The sequence below is a fragment of the Hakea prostrata genome, chromosome 3, assembly GCF_041222555.1.
Source record: "Hakea prostrata isolate BN-2017 chromosome 3, UWA_Hpros_2, whole genome shotgun sequence".
NCBI lineage: Eukaryota > Viridiplantae > Streptophyta > Magnoliopsida > Proteales > Proteaceae > Hakea > Hakea prostrata.
In genome coordinates, this window is record NC_142602.1 from 65,060,181 (window position 1) to 65,078,765 (window position 18,585).

The window sequence follows — 18,585 nt, forward strand, 5'->3', positions numbered from 1 at the left end:
CAGACAGTATCCAAACAATTTACTCCAACTGCCATACAAAAAAGGCTGTAAGCTAATTAACCTGATGCAGGTTCTGAAAAATAGAATGAAAGCATCCACAAAACAGAATCTTCCGCATCTTGGGAACAACGCACTAATTTACATTAATATAACTTACTCATTACCAAAGCCAAGACAACGGAAAGATAAAGATTAAATCAATTGCTATCAAAGGCAATAGACTATTGAATATCCACTTAAGGAGCAAATTAAGAAATACCTTAATTTCATTGCATCCACCCTGTCTCCAATTACACAGAGTAAATTTGTGTATTCAAGTAACAGATCTTCTGACAAGTCTGGAGCAGCAGTAATGATTCTTCTTGTGGCATCATAGGCCACCTTACGAACATCCCAACATGGATGGCACAACAGAAAGAGAATCACCTGCACCATGACAGTTTTATAAGTGAGAAACTTATTTGCACAGATAGGTTGAAATGGTAATTTGCTCCATAGTTACCTGTAATAATGAACTGATTGAAAAGACTTCTAACACTCTGCAGCAACAAGGACAAAGCGTTAACAAGATATATCTACAGATGCCACATTGAGTTCATAGCATGTGATAACTACCTGAAGCACTTTATAGTTGATAGAGAAGGAAAAAAAACATGATAAGGATTGGATGGAGAAACACAATGGCATTAACTAAACAACAAATAACCTCTGCAGATGCTCCACAAGCATAACCTCGAAAAGCTCCACACATGCAATGCAATCCTCTGTTGATAATTTTGAAGCCTACAGCACAATACAGGCACAATTAGACAGGGCAAACAAGAAAGATATAATGACAGAATACGAAATCAAGCTAAGATGGTTGTGAGGGTTGTAGGAGGAAAAATCAGGCCAACAAGGGGTACCACCAATTAGGTGAAGATTTTTTTTGTTCACTTCAACTTGACAAGAAATAGAAGAAAAAGAAAAAAATTGAAAAATTAGGCATATCATCTAGTGTGCCCAGCTTGTTATTTGCCCAGTGCCTTCTTTTGTTTCTTGCTTAATTGAGCTCTTTCATCTCGCTCTATTTGGGCTCTGTCCTTGTGCTCTTGTATTCTCTTCCCCCCCCCCAACCTTCTTTGGTAATGTATTTATTTATTTATTCATCTCAAAAAAAAACCCTGGCCCCTTTGCAATAGATGATGTCTCTCACAACTTTTCTAGACGCATCACCTTTACTTCCCCGAATGCAATGTAGCAGTTCAACTCCAATGAGACAACAAAGACATGGCCTTATCAGATGGAAAAATTCAGATGCTTCTTAGCCTCTCCAAAGGAGCAGAAGGCTCCATGGCAGATATGGTGGAGGAGACCACAGGTGTAAATGTCGACCAAAAAATTGTAGTAGGACTGGAGGACTGATTTAATCAAACTGAAGACTCAACAAAAGAAGGAAGCTTGTGCAGAATGGGCAAACAATATTGGCTGGCCAGCCTAGCAGGGGTTATTGGGAGCCCCAGGTAGTTCAAAGGCATTGATCCAAGGGCAAACCTTGTTTAGCAGAGAAGCGCTTTCTTGTCTGTATCAGAAACACCAAGAGAAAGATATGGGGTTTTGGATGTGAATGTCAGAAAGACTTCAAAGAGAGGCAAGGAAGACATAATGGGTAAAATGGAAGAGCAGAAAGCCTTGGTGAAATCATGAGATCCTCAATAAAGGTTGCACGGGCAAGGTTGAGGCTTTCGCATTTGGGATGCAGGGAAATGTAAGGTGTCAGTTTTGGCTTGAATACTCCTTCAGGGAGCCTTCACATCAAATTTCATGAATTCAAGGCCTAGGCAAAATCAAAGATCCTTAGCTTCATCCTGATTTAGAAGTTGTCTAAAATTTATAAGGAGTATACCAGAGCCATTCAATTTTATAACATACATACAGCTTGGCCAGGTTAACCTACTGGCGTAGGCAGGCCAACCCCACCCCCCCACCCCACCCCCTTTCCAAGACCCAGCAAAATTGGCCCAAAAGGGCTTGCCAGTGTCCTACAGCAAACCAGCAACACAGAGAATCTCGGCCTTTGGTAATTTTGGTCAATTTCGTGGTGTCCTAGGTCAGGGTCCCATTGAGTCCAGAATGTCATCTGGACCTTGAATATAGTTTTATTTTTCTGATTAGTGTTTTGTCATTTATTAAGAGCCCTAGTATAGGTGGGTTTCCCAGAGATGTTAGGGTCCCACAAGTTGGTTCCATTTTAATCTCCTAATTTCTAAGACCCCATATCTACTCTTAGGATTTGGATTGGAGTCCTCTAGTGTTAGTTACTGAGTTTTCTGGTGAGTCAATGTCCTAGTCAAGTAATGGTTGAGTCAAAGGTGGGTAGCCAGTAAGAGTTCTAATCGGTTTCCTAAGTTAGAGTCATTTCTAATTTCTTTAATTGTAGCTATAAATAACCCCCCCCCCCCCCATGTAACAAGCAGCTTGGATATTAAAATGGAAATCAGACATGGAGCATGGGAACAGGCACCACAAACTGGGTTGAGGGAAAGAGTGTTTTATGCAGTTTCAGTAAGTTCCAGCATTCATCTTCCTCTCCAAGCTCTCAAAAGCCTGGCTACACTCAAATTCCAGCAACCTTCAAGAGATCCTTCAACCCCAGCCAAGTGCGTACAATCTCAACCCCCTACCTTCCCTTTCCACTCCCTGACCCTAGTGCAAGGCCTGAAATCCCTCCCCATTGCTTGTGAAAGCAGCAGCAGCAGCCCTCCCCCACCCTGAGATTCATCCAAGAAACCCTCCCCACCACTGCGGCATCCCAAGAACCCTTCACTAAACCCTGCAGCACCTCTCCCCCTCCTCTCTCTCACAGTCGTCCCCTTCCTTCCCCTTTGCAGCAAATCTGGAAACCAAAAAAAAAAGAAAGAAGAGAGGAAAGAAAAGAATCAAGAAAGTCTGCCAAAAATTCTTAAAGAATCCAAGAAGCCTCCCCCTGTCTTTATCCATCCCTTTTCATCATCCCTAAACCCTCCCATGCCTAGCCACAGGCTTCCCTAATCATCCGGGTATCTCAAACCAAACCCATTTAGTTTTGTTAAAACAAATCTTACCCAAATCCATCCAAGACCAAAGAAATCCATCCATTCCATAATCCACCCAAACAAACCAAACCAGCCCATAAACAAACACAACCTTATTATTAAGCCCTAATTTGTGCTGGTTCTAATTAACGAGGATCCTGGAATAGTAACCCAGACCCTTGGGTTACATCACCTGTCAAATCCAAAACCATCTCTTTCCCCCCATTCAACCAGTTCCAAGTGGACCCACACACAGAGCCTACCGAGAATGCAGTTCCTTTTCCAACCAAAGATTGTTTTAAGAATTAAACAAAATCATGGATCCTAATCTTCCCCCCAAACTTAAGTACAGCTAAGGCTTGTGGATTACCCCATCCCATCAGAGACAACATGTGCACTAACTAGCATCACTTTAATGCAATTGTTTGTTATTATCAGAAACTATGGCAGACACTCACCAGTGCAATAGATACCAGGAAAGGTTCGCTTTGAGCTATCAATGACCAGATCCGCTCTTTAGACACCATCTCCTCTGGAAAGAGGCAATCACTAATTCAGCATTGGTAAATACAGATTAAGCCATTACCAACCATAAGGCAACAATCAACACTTCAATTCCAAACAATACCTGCTTTGATATCAACAGCGGCAGCCTTAGCAACTATCAGCAATGCATAAATGCCATCCAACCGCTGGGCTGCTTTAGTAAAACCAGTCTTCGTCAATTGCACAAGAGGCCCAAGCAATGATGATATCTGAAGGTGGGACAAAAAGCTTGAGGAAACTAAAAAGAGTTGAGGCAATAACAAACAAAATGATTAGGTTGTCGTCTTCCTCACCCGCACAAAGACATCAGCATTCTTACATATGACTCGGAGGCAACGAAGGTGGCCCCGTCTCAATGTTTCCTTCTCCTTCAGGCCCGAAGCTATGAAAGAAACTACATCTGGAAGAACAGCCTCAGCAGATCGTGTTGCCCAAGAACCAAATGCAGACAATACTGCAAGTTTCACCTCTTCATTCGCTGCACATAGATGCAGGACATATGAGCCAGAATAAAAAGAAATGGACGGGAAATATCAAGGTAACATGGATTTTATGGCAAGTGGCAAAGGAAAGAAGAAATAGAAAACAATGCCAAATTAGAGATGTACCATCTTCTTTATAACAGGACAAAAGAAAGCTACATATGGTGGACACCAAGCTGTTTAGTGCCTTCACTTCAGCAGCATATGACAATTCATGCAGGGTATTGATCATCCCAACCCTCTGGTACGGAAATGCTAATCTCCCTTCTGACCCTGTTTGCATTAATTGCCGGTTTAGAGTACTTATACAAATCTTTAAAGACAAAAAGATTTTAAAGCATAATTAGCTATAGAAAATTAGAATAATTGAAAAATATTAATCTCAATAAAAGACTACGAAAACATTTATTTAAGTGAATAAGAAGACCCGAACCTCCAATAACAGCTTTGACAGCATTGAACATGGCTTGCAGAGCATCAGGATCACTTGACTTTTGGCTCAGACATCTGACAATAGACAATGCCCCTAGCCTTCGGATTTCATCTGCATGACGAGCTTGTGGCAATACCACCAAAATAATTTCAGTGGCATATTTACTCATATCAAGATTGACAGATTTCAGCAGAACTTCAACTGCTTCCAACACAATCTCAGGATTCCGTTTTAACATTTTTACAGCAGATGGAATAACAACATTCTTAAAATCTTCATGCAACATTTGCGTAAAGAGTGGATGAAAAGATTCACTAAAACCCCTTGATGGCTTCTCCCTTGCATTCAGAACTGCTTTAACATACATCTCCAGAAATATTGGCTGTGGAACATAAGATTAAAGTTTCCAACCGGACAGAAATCAATGAGTATACAATTTCATGAAGAAAACTAATTCCAAAAAACCACAGCCAATGGGTTAAGACTTAGGAAAAAGGAAGTGGAAGAAGGTTTTTACCTTGAATTCTTCAGATAAAGAAGGGACCATACTCGAGTAATTAATTAAAATCCATATCAATCTTTCACTGTCTTTTGAAGGGATCCTTGAATCCTTTAAGTCTGCTACATAAATTTTGTAAAGATCCGGTGACTGCAATGACAAAGGATTAGAGAATACAGAAGAAATTATAGCTTCAATGGGGCCCCAAAAAAAAAGTTGCTTGGAGCCTTGGACACAACAAAGAAGTTACTTAGAACAAACCTCCGAAAACAAATGAAAAAACAATTGCTTGCATGCCCTCTGGATGTGGAGGGAGCCCTGCATGACTATATGAAGCAGGGATGCCTGTGATGCAGCTATTCTCCACACTGCATTCTTTGAAAGAGAGACAAACTGACTCTTACTTAGGAGAAGACAAGACCACTTCAGAAGCTTGTAGCAGCATCTGTGGGATTGAAGCTTTAACTGTTTGTCAATGGACTGAACAAGTGTCCCCGCAAAACTCTTCATAAAGGTAACACTACCTAACGCTTTGGCAATTACATCATCAACAGCTTTTCTTGAAGCATGATCATCATAAATAAATAGTGTTTTGAAAATAATATCAACCAATTGTGATGCAAGCTCAGTAGACATCTCTGCAGGGTCCAAATAGAAGAAAATAAATTAATCCAAAATATAATTAAAAATTAAATAAAAAATAAAAAAAATAAAAAAAAAAAAAGGAGGAGAAGAAGAACATAACTACAACAATCACACTTCAGGACCCCGAGAGATCCAAGAACATCAGCATTCTCTTTTTAGGTCCAAGAGCAAGAAACTTGTTAAGAGAAGATTGATACCACTTTCACCACCAACCATACACATACCATAGGCTTGAAACATGTTACATGGTTTACAAGTAACATATAGATGCCAAAAAATTACCCAGAAAAAATACAGAAAAAAACTGAAAGCCATGAATACTCAACCTTGCTGCAAGAACAATAAAATGCACTTGAATAAAATACCTAGCAAGTAGTGGGCTACACTACCAGAGGTATAGAGCAGGGAAAGCAGTGTGATAAAAAAAACTTGTCTATAACTAATTAGTCATGTGACCTGTTTATGGAACGGCACCATCTAACTGGAAATGCTGACACAAGGATGCCTGTGATCCAGCACCAAATTGGATATTTTTCCTTTGAAATCAACTAGCGTTGAGAGATATGGTGCTGGGCCTTTGTCCCATAGGTTTATATGGTCATGGGCATATTCTATGGGCCTAAAAGTTAAGTGTCTAGCCTAAGCACGAGAATGAGTTTATTGATTGGATTAAGTGGTCAGCTATGCACAATTCTATCCAAATTAGGTTATAAGGGCATAATAGTCTTCTTTTCATATATTTTATTTCAGTTTTAAGTATCAAAGAAATAAGTTTAGCAGAATGTTAGAACTACCATGTGATGTGACACAAAGACTCCCCCTGGCCAAAACCTCCCTAAGGGGTATTTTGGGCAATTTAGCCCTTAATCTACCTCTGAAATTAAATTAGGAAAATTTTCAGAAATTTTCTCGAGTCAGTTTGAATCAAGTTTGGATTTGTTTTGAGTGTTTTATTTTGAGTTAAAATTGTTTGGATGAGTCATAGTTTGTAGTTGAGATAAGATAAGGTTCCTTATCTTATCTGTCAAGAGTTTGGATAAGAGTCCAATTTGAATTGTAATTAAATCTCATTAGTTAAGGAAATCCTAGTTTGAGTCAGACTCTTTATTTTCAGAATATAAATAGCCTTTTCAAGTGACTTATTTTCAGACTTGATGAATTAAGAATCTGTTTGAGAAATTGCATAAGTGAGTGGCAGGGTTCCTTTGAGAGTTATTAATTGATTCCAGCATTCAAGCAAGCCTGCATTCAAGTTCTGAAGCTCCAATCATCAAGTCCAGCAGCCTTCTTCAAGCTCCCAACAAGCCACGTAAGTCACAGCCCCTCCCCCCACCCTTTCCCCTTCCTTGCGCAACCCTGGAAGACCTTCTCCCTTCCACCATAGCCTTCCTACCCCTCCCCCTTCCCCTCTTCCCCTTCCCCTAGCAGCCGTAAGCCTTCCCCCCTCCTCCCTTGTTAATGTGATAGCAGCAGCACCCTCACTTGACTTGACCCACCTCCCCAGCCCCTCTTGACCCCTTTTCTCCCCTTCTAGGATCGCACCTAATCCTAGAATACAATCCCCAAGTTATTTTTCCATTCACCCTACTTTTCACATAACCTGAAACTTTCTGCAAGTGTTCTTTAGCCTTGGAATTCTGCAGAATTTTAGAACTCCAGAAAACCCTCAACCAGATTATCCAGAGGCCTTAATTCTTCTAAAACCCTGATATCTAGTTCAGAACCAACAAAACCAGCAAGACAGAGTCCAAAAACCACACTGGCCAAACCCACTCTAAACCCTAACTCTGAGTTTGAATTCAAAATTCAAATATGAGCTTCAGTCTTCAAAAGAATTCCGATATGAATTTCACATTCAGCAGGCTTGGATTGTAGAAGGAACCCTATAAACCCCTTTACCTTTGCTGGAATTTCCCAGGCAGCCACATTCTAGGGAAATTACATCTTCACCCTTAGTCCTAGATCCATGGCTACATCACTAGGATTTTAAGTTTTGGTCCTTTTCTACGAGTTCAAGATCAGGCCTTGTTGCAATGGTTGGTGGACCACATTTGTAGTCTAAGGTCAAGGCATCAATACAGCCTCTCAGTTGTTGGGTAAGGCGGTGTAGGAAAACTGCACCACCAACCCCCCCCCAACCCCAGGGAAATGCTTGTGCAGAAGCCTTAGGCACTAGGTTCGCCCTTTTTCTCTATTTAGGAGTTCAATTACTATTTCTATTATGATTTGTAAGGCTGGCTAGAAGCCTATTTATATTTCAGTTTTAAGTATCCAAGTCTTTTTTCCTATGTTTTGTTTTAGTTTTAGGTATCCAAGACATAAGCTTAGCAGGAATCCTAAACCTAATAGGATTTAAAGTATATTTCAAGAGTTCAGGCCTTGGCGCAATGGTTAATGGACCACAGTTGTTGACTGAAGTCACGGAATAAAAACAGCCTCTCAGCAAATATTACTAGGGTAAGGCTATGTAGGAAAATTGCCCCCCCCCCCAAACAGGACTCTGCTTGTGTAGAAGCCTTCAGCATCGGGTTCGCCCTTCTTTCTTTTTAGGAATTTAGGAATTTAAATCCTGTTTCTACTATGTGCTGTAAGGCCAGCTAGAAGCCTCTTTATACACTAGTAGATGGAAGAATGAAATATACAGTTTAATATTATTGACAATTCTCAGCTTTGCTGCCAATTATCTTATTCTCTTTATTGCTCTGAAGTTAGATAGTGTAGCAGCCCTTGTAATGCATCCCCAAGGTGTTTGATAAAAGGTTTCAAAAGTTTTAACTCCCCAGCTTCAAGAACAGGGACTAGGGAAACCAAACTACAAATAATTACTGCATTTAGGTGGGGCTTGAAACATGAAATTCAGAGTGGTCTTATGGTACTGACATATTTGATCGCTCAGAGATTTGTTTGAGAAAGACCTAAGGGCAGAGATTTTGCTTTCTCAATCTACAGGTAGCAGGTAGAACAGACAGGTCATTATCTAAAAGAGGAGTAAAATAGCCACCAAACCACCTAAACCTACATCCACAGCCCCTCCTAGATCAGGTTATAAAGGAAAGGCTCCAATTGTCAGCACTTATCCAGATAAATGTTTCTACCATCATGAGAAGGTCACTATGCCTGGGACTGCCCTAAAAAAGAAAAAAATTGTGGTGGGAACAGGAAAAAGCTATGAAGCTAATGATGAGCTTGTCCCAGCACCACTGGAAGATAATCATATGAAGAAGATAACCACCAGGATGACTACCACAAAATTCAAGTGATCACCAATATCTTGGTAGCTGAAACTCTGGCACACACAAGGCTTCCATTACTGCAAAGTGTGGAACAGGCAAATGTACACAGATTTAATCCCCAATTCGGAGACAGTCAGTTTCTAAGTTTGAAACCCACAGTGTTATGGCTGCAATAAAGCAATCAAACATCAAGCCTAGACTCGCACGTTAATCCAAACAAAAGGAACCAGCGCATGCTACTTCCGCTAATAATAAAACGAAATTGAAATCAAACATTAAAGAGGGCAAGTGGAACAGAAAATAATATTACTAAGCTGACAATCATACTATGGATGATGCATGGTGTGTGAAACTATATCAGATAGGTAAATATGGTGATATTACAACACAGCAATGAACTTGCACGGACTAACACTCTTCATATGAGAGGCACAAAATTTGAAAGGAACACGCAGCTTAGCAATTCAATTGAGTCAATTGACTCATATGTGTAAAAGTTTTACTAGGTTAAAAGAAGATATTTAACATGAACCACTGAACACCCCATATACACTGCCAAATGTAAGGCACCCAACTGAAGTCATTACATTCAACACTTTTAACATGAACCACTGAACACCCCACATACACTGCCAAATGTAAGGCACCGAACTGAAGTCATTACATTCAACTAAAGTAACAAGTAACCACACCAAGTATCTTTCAATTATACCACTGGTAAGCACACTCAAATTATTCTTTTAATCAATGACTTATTGTTTACTCTTTAACATCAGTGAATTGACAACTTGAACCTGCATACACATGCATGAAGCATTATTTAATCAACAATGCCATTAAAAGAAGGGGCACACGGGGTGGAGTCATGATACACTCACTCATTATGCAGTAAGAACAGCAAAATACACGGTAAGAACCGCAAAGTATATTGGATCTATTTTAGATGCAAAACCAATAGTAGTGATAGAAAAAGCAGCAAGTAAACTTGAAACACTGGCAGTCATCTTAATAGGAAGCATAATACACATGTACAAGTAAATTATACAATGAGACAATAATTCAATTTGGACCCAAACATAAGTGCTGGCATATTAACTAAAACAGTGACAATCTGGGAATAAACACCTGAATTGCATGCGACTGGTGATAACTCTTCACGGAAAATCCGAATTCGTTGCTTGGTAGATGAAGTTGAAACCAATTGCGCCACAGAACTCAACATTTCCATTGATTGATCCATTAAGTAAGATCGGAGATCCCAAATGAAACAGTGTGCCTTTTTAGACCAACAAAACCATAGTTAGTGAAAACAGCAATGCAGAAAAAAATTGAGGTCAACTGTACATGCTCTAGCGAAGGTCACAAAAATGCAGAGTGGATAAGAAATGGATCAGACATTACCTGTAAAAGTGTAGCTTTCATTTAGAAGGAAAAAAAAAAGTGCGTGATAAAATATGCAATATCAGATTAAAATACTAAGCCATCGCATACGAATTAGAGAAATATAATAAGAAATCAAAAGAATATGACGATATAAGGACCATACCTGTGCGGAGGTGGTACAAATATGATCTCACCCTCTTAAGGAATTAGCCCTGCAATAAACATGCCATGTAAGTCAGTGATAAATATCCAAACAAACAAGGGATTATTGGCTTCTGAAACAAGGGGAGAGGAGTTGGACGAGGCATAATACAAATGGAAATTTCGATAAGAAGCAAAAATCACATGCAGTGTGCGGTTTCAGTTTGGATGAATCAATGGCAAACTACACAACCAACTCAATAGAAGGAATTAAGAAGAAACAGTGAACTGCCATCGTTACCCACGATCCTCTATGTATCAAACTATCGATATCTGGTTCAACTTTTTCAGAAGGAAAATGAGTGTAGAAACTGTACACTTTTAGAGTACGCTGACAAGAACACTCAGAAGGAAAGACGAGCTGTTAATGGCGAAAAATCACGCAAGTCTTAGTTCCAGCAAGTTGGGGTGAATCAATGTCGACCAGCCCGGAGGCTTACCTGGGTTGGTGTTGTCAAGCCGCAATGGGCGAGTTGGGAAATGGGTATATTTGGTTTTTGGAAGATTGCAGGTTTTAAGTGTTGAACACCAGCAGATTTTCTCGAGGTTGCAGCTCAAGTGCTTAACCTTTTTGCAGATTACAAATGTATACTACTCTCCTAACTCCTAGCTCAAGGTTCAGAGCTCAGGTAGATCTCCTTCAGTTGCATAAACCGATTCGATGGTTTCCAAGGAACGGCGCGAGGTGCAGAGAATTCCGCAAGGGAGGAGAAAGGGTTTCATCAGCGTTGCGATCGTGGTTTATGGGATTATAAGATTTGATGGGTTTTCTGTTTTCTTCATTTCCCATTTTTACCCTTCAGTTAGACATTAAATAACGCAGAAGGGGAAAGAGAAGGGAAGAGAAACGCAAACGTCGCAAAGCCTAACAAGAGAAATGAGAATTAACAAATCCCTCCTTGCATATTAACCAAATCACATGTTCCTTCCCCAAGCTGGAATTAATGCCATTGACCTCCCTTATTGTTCTTCTTCAGTTTCCGGAAATGTAAATGTGCCCATCCCTGGATATCCATTTGAAGGATGGTAATATTCTCAAGGACTCCATGCATGAATGTCTATCTATTCAGTTGTGTTGTCTTTTGGTTTGTTATGAATAGATTTTGCTTGAGAAAGGAAGAAATTATCAAATCAAATAATGAATACCAACAATAAATATTACCCCAAGAAAAAGAAAAAACCACTAATGAGAATTGCAAGTGCATTGCACGTGACCATACATGTAGGCTGCATTTGTTTGCAAAGGTGGGGTGGGGAAAAAAGGGTGAGAAAAAAAAAATATGTGGGCCCCATGTGTAGTGGGGTGAAGGATAAGGAAAAGAAATAAAAGGGTTTTGTGGAAAAGTAATACTGGTGGGTCCCACTTTTTACTTTTTCAAACTTTTCCACAAAATCCTACCAAATTTGTAGGGTTTAAAAATGGCTTGGAGTGGAAAAGTTGGATGGCTGCCACATTACCAGACAAGTTTTCTTGATTCAATAAAGCTTGTCTCTAACTTTCCCACCCCAAGCAACAAAACAATCTACAATTTTGGGATTTAAAGGAAAAGTAAGAAATCTACACTTTTTTCAAGAATTTTCCCACCCCACTTTTATTCCAGCAAACAAACGCAGCCGTAGGGAAAATAAGGGAAATGTCTTGGATATCAATTTTTAATTGTATTGTATCCTCGTTGCATTGGTACTTGGATTTGTATACAGAGAATCACATTTATACTTTGCTCAATACTAACTTTAGTTAAAACGCATCATTTTTAATATCAAATTTGGAGCCTTAACCTAGCTGTTCTATTGAAGCAAAATGATCCAAGCAATGAAAACGTAAGTAAGCATTCGGAATCTGGAGGATGACGATACACAAGCAACAATGAATTAGTGAAGATTTAAAGAGAATAAGTGAATCTCTTTAGTGAAATCTACAAGAACTTCCTTGTTAATGCTTGTTTTAGACAAATTTGCTTCTCTAGCAACATTCATCTTTGATGACTCATTAGATAAACCATCATCACCAAATAGTCATTCACCTCGTTATTCTTGAATCTGAGAGAATGGCAAAGATGAAAGTGAGGCTCACGTGGTGGTTGAATTGATGGAGAATGAAAGATATATGTTACTAAGCAACCATTTAAATAAACCCATGATCATTTTCACAATATTTCATATAATTAACAAAATGCTCTAAATTTCCAACCAAACAATAATTACCAAAAATTAAGTGGAAATGAAAGATTATGCTAAACTGATAAAAATAAAACTATTCAAATTATATAGACAGATCAAACAAAAAAAAAATTAAAAATCAGTAGACCTCAAAAAAATGAGCTCTAAAATGCGATATGATCAATTTTCAATGACATAGAATGGTAAAGCAATGTTTTTACAATCAAAATGTGCAACTAATGGTTTCAAACATGAATTAAGTAAATAAACAATTCCTAATCTTACAAATTATTACACAAATAAATAAAGTATAAATGACAACATTCGTTTATTGTTCGACATTAATAAATATATCATCCACTGATATCAAAATTAAGACATTAAATAAATCCGAGAGGATATAATAGATTTCATTGAAGAACTACAGGGATTTAAAACTCTATAAATGAAATGCAACTTACTACTAATAAGTATTCAAGCCATTATTTAAAACATCCAATAATTTAATTGAAAACCCAAAATTAAATTGTTCGATGGAAATAACGGTTTTGTTTCCTTATGGCCCTCATAGGTATTATAGTTATTCCCATAGTCGTTCTCTATCATCTTGGTAATATACCTAACGTTTTCTTTTTGGGTTTGTGGTGCGTGTAAAACACAATATTTTTCCCTCAATGCATATAATTAACAATGAGCACCAATAAATTTATATGTAATTGATGAACGGCAAGTAAAATATAAGCAACAATACATAAAAAAAATGAAACAGTAAAAAATTGAATAAGAGGAAGTGAACCTGTGCACCAAAATCTTCAAGAATCCTATCATTGTTGTGCTCTAGGATGAGCTGCTTCTCTAGCTATCATTTGGAAAAGCCTTCATCTTTAGTGGTGTATGAGTAGAGAACGAAAGAGATTTTTTAAAAATAAAAACAAAAGAAATAGATAAGATCTTAATAAAAATCATACCCCAAAAATAAATTATTAATAAAGGAAAAAATATTATATTTGACATTTTTTTTACTAAAATTGTTGTCTTTTCAAAAAGTGTCCAATATTACAATATTACAATTTTTTTCCAACTTTATTTTATAGTTTATGATTTACAAAACCAAAAATACCATTTATTTCTTTATAAAATCGGATTATCACAGTAAAAAAATAAAAAAATAAAAAGTTTGGAGTGATTTTCTTTATCTTCCTTTTCTTAGTTGTGATTTATAATTTCTATAGAACTTGTTGGTTTTATTTTCAGATTAGATTTTACAAATTTTATAAAATAAAAATATCATTTATGATGTCTACAAAGAGGAAAGCTTAGACAAACTTTCTTTTTTTGCTTTTCTAATTCATAACTGATGATTTGTAGTTTATTCAAAATTCACTGGAAAATTTATATTTTTTTAGAAAAAAAAAAACTTTTTGCTAGTTCGAAAAACTTTAAAAATAGAAAAGTTCAAAATGATTTTATTCAACTTCTTTTCCTAATTGTGATTTATAATTTATATAAAATTCGTTGGTTTTATTTTCAGATTGGATTTTACAAAATTTATAAAATTAAAATATCATTTATGATGTTTTATTTTTTTTTACAAAACGGGGTCAAAAGACCCAAAAAAACAACACAAATCAAACTAGAGCACAACTCTTGAGACAATCCTCTCTAAGGATGTCTGTCATTTCCTGCGGGGGATCATTGAAAAATACCAGATCATCTCTTCCAATTAGCCGCCTCTTAGACAACCAATCAGCAGCCTTGTTATTTTGACGCCTCACATGACTAAATCTAACATGGCCTCGAGAAGCATATAGGCTTCGAATTTCAGCAACTAATCTTCCCATCGATCCTTGCTCGTTAACTTCTAGTTCCAGTAACCTTATGGCCTTCAGTGAGTCTGATTCTATTTGGAGTGGCCATGCTCCCATATCCAACGTTACCTTTACCCCTTCTTTGATTACTCGCAGTTCCGCCTCTACTACATGGCATAGAGGAATCTTGATAGCAAATCCTCCTCTGAACAAGCCTTCTTGATCCCGAATCACCCCAGCTAATTGAGCGTAGCATTCCTTCACTTTCACAAAGCAGCATCCGTGTTGCACTTAAACCATCATCTTCTAGGGCATGTCCACCCTAAAACTTCCAATTCTTTACTTGGATCAAGAACAGGGCTTCGGCATGTTGTCCAAGCTTCCTTATTGGCTCGATAAAATTTTTCGATAATGAGCATACCATTCCCTGGTCTGGAAAAATCTACCTCATGGATATCTCGATTTTGCCATCCCTAAAGAAATTGTAGGGTACACACAAATCGCTCAGGCCAATCGTTGCTCCATTTGGCAGCAAACCCACAGATATTGACATAGATCCATTCTTGCTTTTCGCACCTAAAAAATCATATTTGATTTCGTGGTTTAACCATACGTTTCCAAATGCTTCTTGCAAAACAACAATCCCTAAATACATGTAATACATCTTCCACCTCTGTTATGCAAAGATTGCATTTATCATTATCTTGAAGATGCAAGTGGTGCTTTCTAGCATTAGTCATCAACCTATTATTTACAACTAGCCAAAAGAAATTGCAAAATCGGTTTGGAAGATGAAGTTTCCAAGAAGTATTCCAAAATTTTTCATCGAATATTCCCATATCTACAACTGGTTCGTTTTTTATCAATGTCTCATATGCAGAGTCATCATTTATGATGTTTACAAAGAGGAAAGCTTAGATGATTTTTTTTTTCTTTCTAATTCGTAACTTGTGATTTGTAGTTTATTCATAAAATCTTCAATTTTGATTTTATAAATTTGAAAAAAAATATAAAAATACAAAGAGTACCAACAATTTGTGAAACAAAAGAAGAATATATATATAGAAAACTAAAGAAAGCTTAAATAAACTGAAGAGAGAAGAAATAATGCTTCTACTAAGCTCTAGAACACCTTCTCCTTTGATGGAGTATGCTCTTCTTTTATAGAGTTTACATGAGATATGAGGCACAGCTGAATTTGAATAAATCAGGGTTTCTATCTGACTCAACCAATTAGGGTTTTGACGTACTAATCGCGCCGACTTAGAGAGATCAGATGCATAATTCCACCGTTGGATTTGAGGTTTAAGTAGTCGTGAAGCTCTCCTCTAAAAATCAGCACGATCGGACATCGGATGACCGTTCGATGAAGGGCTTTATCAAAACTGGACAGAGACATTCAAAAACGGAATTTTTGCCTCTTCCTTCTCTAAATATAATTCTTTTTCCTCTTTTTCTTTATTTAATTAAATCCAAGATAGGAAATAAGATATTGAGGTATGCAATGACTCTTTTCCATTTGGACTCTCTCAATAATATCTCTGTAGATTTGATTTAAAATCTCAGCCGTAGATCAAATTTGCCTTCTTTATCTCTTTGATATTTCGGAGTTGGCCCATAATCACATATCTCTAGCCCATCATGCTCCAGATCAGGCCCATTTTCACATTTGAGAATTTGAATGGACTTCTTGACATGTAAAATAGCATGATTCAAGCCCAAAACTCCAAATATTTGTTTAAATCTTGAAAAGTCCTAAAATCTGCAAAAACAACATAAAACCCAAGGTAACTCCACTCTAAATGTATAAAATGCATGCTTTATGCCCTAAGATTTTACACATAAATGTGCTCATCATACTACTAAAAGAGTAGTTCTTAAATTGATAAATACTATCGTTCTTCACTCATAAATCTAGAGACATGAGCATTTCTGTCCAAGCCATTTTGGCTGCCAAAGATAAAGAAGCCACAGTAAAGTGCATAATCCAAGCTTTTTCTTTATACAAATAACAAATTTAAGAATGGTCAAGATTAGAGACAATCATCAATGAAACTAAATAATTATGAAATCCTTTACGGAGCCAATTTTATGAACTTACAGGAAGTTCATGGGTTGAAAGGAAACCATCCAAGTAATATATTGATAAATCGACAATCATGATGTCCAAAGCTATAATAAGCATGAACTTGTCAAAGACAAAAGGACAACGACATTAGTAATCGATGAAAAATACACAAACTTGGCCCAGAACAATAGGGTTGTATGGCAACGATTCTGTGCCAAAATTCCAAATTAAGCACAAAATCCATTTTTTACGCTTCTGTTCTGAAGTGGGCAAATTTGGCACAGAATCTGTACTGAAATCTTATACGGTTGGACACAGATTGACATATTTCTCTGACCTATCTTGGCACAAAATCTTGTATGGTATGTACAACTTCTGTGCCAAAATCGGCACATTTTTTTTTAAAATAAAATCAACTAAGAAAAGTTAATACATCAATTTAAAATTAAATCAATAATTACGCAATAAAATAAAAATAATTTGCAACATAACTATTTGCAAATTATTTTTTTTTTAATAAAAACCAAGTAAAACAATTTAAACACGCTAGACAAATTACATATAGTTTGGTTGAACTTGATTAGCTAGTTTTAAGTTTTCATTTACAAGAATGACCACTCAATGTTTCACTTAACAAAACTAGCTAAAACTGGGTTTGGGTTTACAAAACTAGCCAAGTAGTGATTTTTCATCTATTTGGACATTTTTACCCCTAAAATTAATCATACTGATATGGGGATAAAAATGTCCAAAGAAAATGAAAAATTAGTTACTTTCCCCTTTTGAACAAAATAGTGAATTTTCCTTTTCAATGTGGTTTGTTTTAGGGGTTAAAAATGTTAAAGGAATGAAAATTCACTATTTTGGCTAGTTTTGTAAACACCAAACTTAGTTTTAGCTAGTTTTGTTAAGTGAAACATTGAATGGTTATTTTTGTAAAAGGAAAACCTAAAAGTGGTTAATCACGTAATTTTCCCAACCCTAATTCATCACTTTCTTTTGTAAACCCTAATTCATCATTGAATCAAAAGAACCTTGGTGGATTTGAACCAACATCTCTTGAAACATGCTCATGTTCCAAGTGCTCTACCAATTGAGCTAGAGATCCATAAAATACAATCAAAGGATCGAAGTTGTGAAACGTAAAAAAAGATAGGGGGAATTCACATTAGTTTAACTAATGAATTGCCAAACAATCATCTAAAATAACAGTTATAATTCATTAGAATATCTCCATGGGGTCCTGTATATCAATCCTTCTACTTAACTTCCCCTTGCAGCCCCTTTCATTAATAAAAAAGTCAAAGTCACAGCGCCATTTCTTGAGATCGATCCCATCAGGAAACCCCAGCTTGTTTTTAAGATCTTGCTCAATCTACCAATAGAATTATACCAAAATTTGACAACTTCTGCACACTGTAGCCTACACTGGTATATGAATCTCACCTCATATCAACTACAACAATCCATGTTCTTCAATATTTTTCAAACTTGAAATACTAAACAGTTGTCTCATTCCATGCATGTCTCATTAATCTTTACCAAAGTATTCATCTCAAATCAATTGAGATAACCCATCTCATATTTCTCAGTGTTATATATTGACTCCAATGACAACCATATCACCTCACAACCTTGAGATTACCCATCTCAGCCCTTCAAAATCTTGAAATCCCATCCATTGTTAGACACCATAAATCCCATCTCGTATTCCCACATTATTATACATTTACTCCACTACACCCATATCAAAACAGAGAATAAATCGAAACCCACAAACCAGCATGAAGAAAAAGTTGCCTTTCTCCTTACACCACTCCTATCACACCCATGACCAACCAAGAGACACAGAATATCGTGATGACCCAGATACAAATAACATTGAGTGGCCAAAAACTAAACGAAACTGCAAAATTCATTTATAAAACTTAAAATGCAGAATTATAGAGAGAAAATGAAAAGTGATGTAGGAAAATATCACAAACTTATTCGATAAATCACTGTTGGAATTTATTAATTTGATTAATAAATTAAATGCCCAAGGGCAATATTGGAAACTCACTATTAGGGCGGT

At 37.0% G+C, this 18,585-nt stretch overlaps 1 protein-coding gene across 2 annotated transcripts in view; it reads right to left on the reverse strand.

Moving 5' to 3' along the window:
- Positions 1-11,242, reverse strand: part of ILA (putative protein kinase regulator ILITHYIA) — a 112,731-nt gene extending 101,489 nt beyond the window's left edge. The window contains exons 1-13 of one of the 2 annotated variants that reach the window (XM_089150711.1): positions 10,916-11,242; positions 10,438-10,486; positions 10,017-10,167; positions 5,275-5,651; positions 5,032-5,163; positions 4,515-4,896; positions 4,208-4,354; positions 3,893-4,077; positions 3,682-3,808; positions 3,512-3,585; positions 707-783; positions 503-539; positions 260-426 (exon numbers count right to left, since the gene is read on the reverse strand). In XM_089150711.1, coding sequence (XP_089006837.1) covers positions 260-426; positions 503-539; positions 707-783; positions 3,512-3,585; positions 3,682-3,808; positions 3,893-4,077; positions 4,208-4,354; positions 4,515-4,896; positions 5,032-5,163; positions 5,275-5,651; positions 10,017-10,131 — 1,820 coding nt within the window. In that variant the 5' untranslated portion in view covers positions 10,132-10,167; positions 10,438-10,486; positions 10,916-11,242. Of the gene's footprint in view, positions 1-259; positions 427-502; positions 540-706; positions 784-3,511; positions 3,586-3,681; positions 3,809-3,892; positions 4,078-4,207; positions 4,355-4,514; positions 4,897-5,031; positions 5,164-5,274; positions 5,652-10,016; positions 10,168-10,437; positions 10,487-10,792 lie in introns of both variants that reach the window. The other variant, XM_089150710.1, reaches the window with a different exon arrangement.
- Between the last annotated feature and the right edge of the window lie 7,343 nt (positions 11,243-18,585).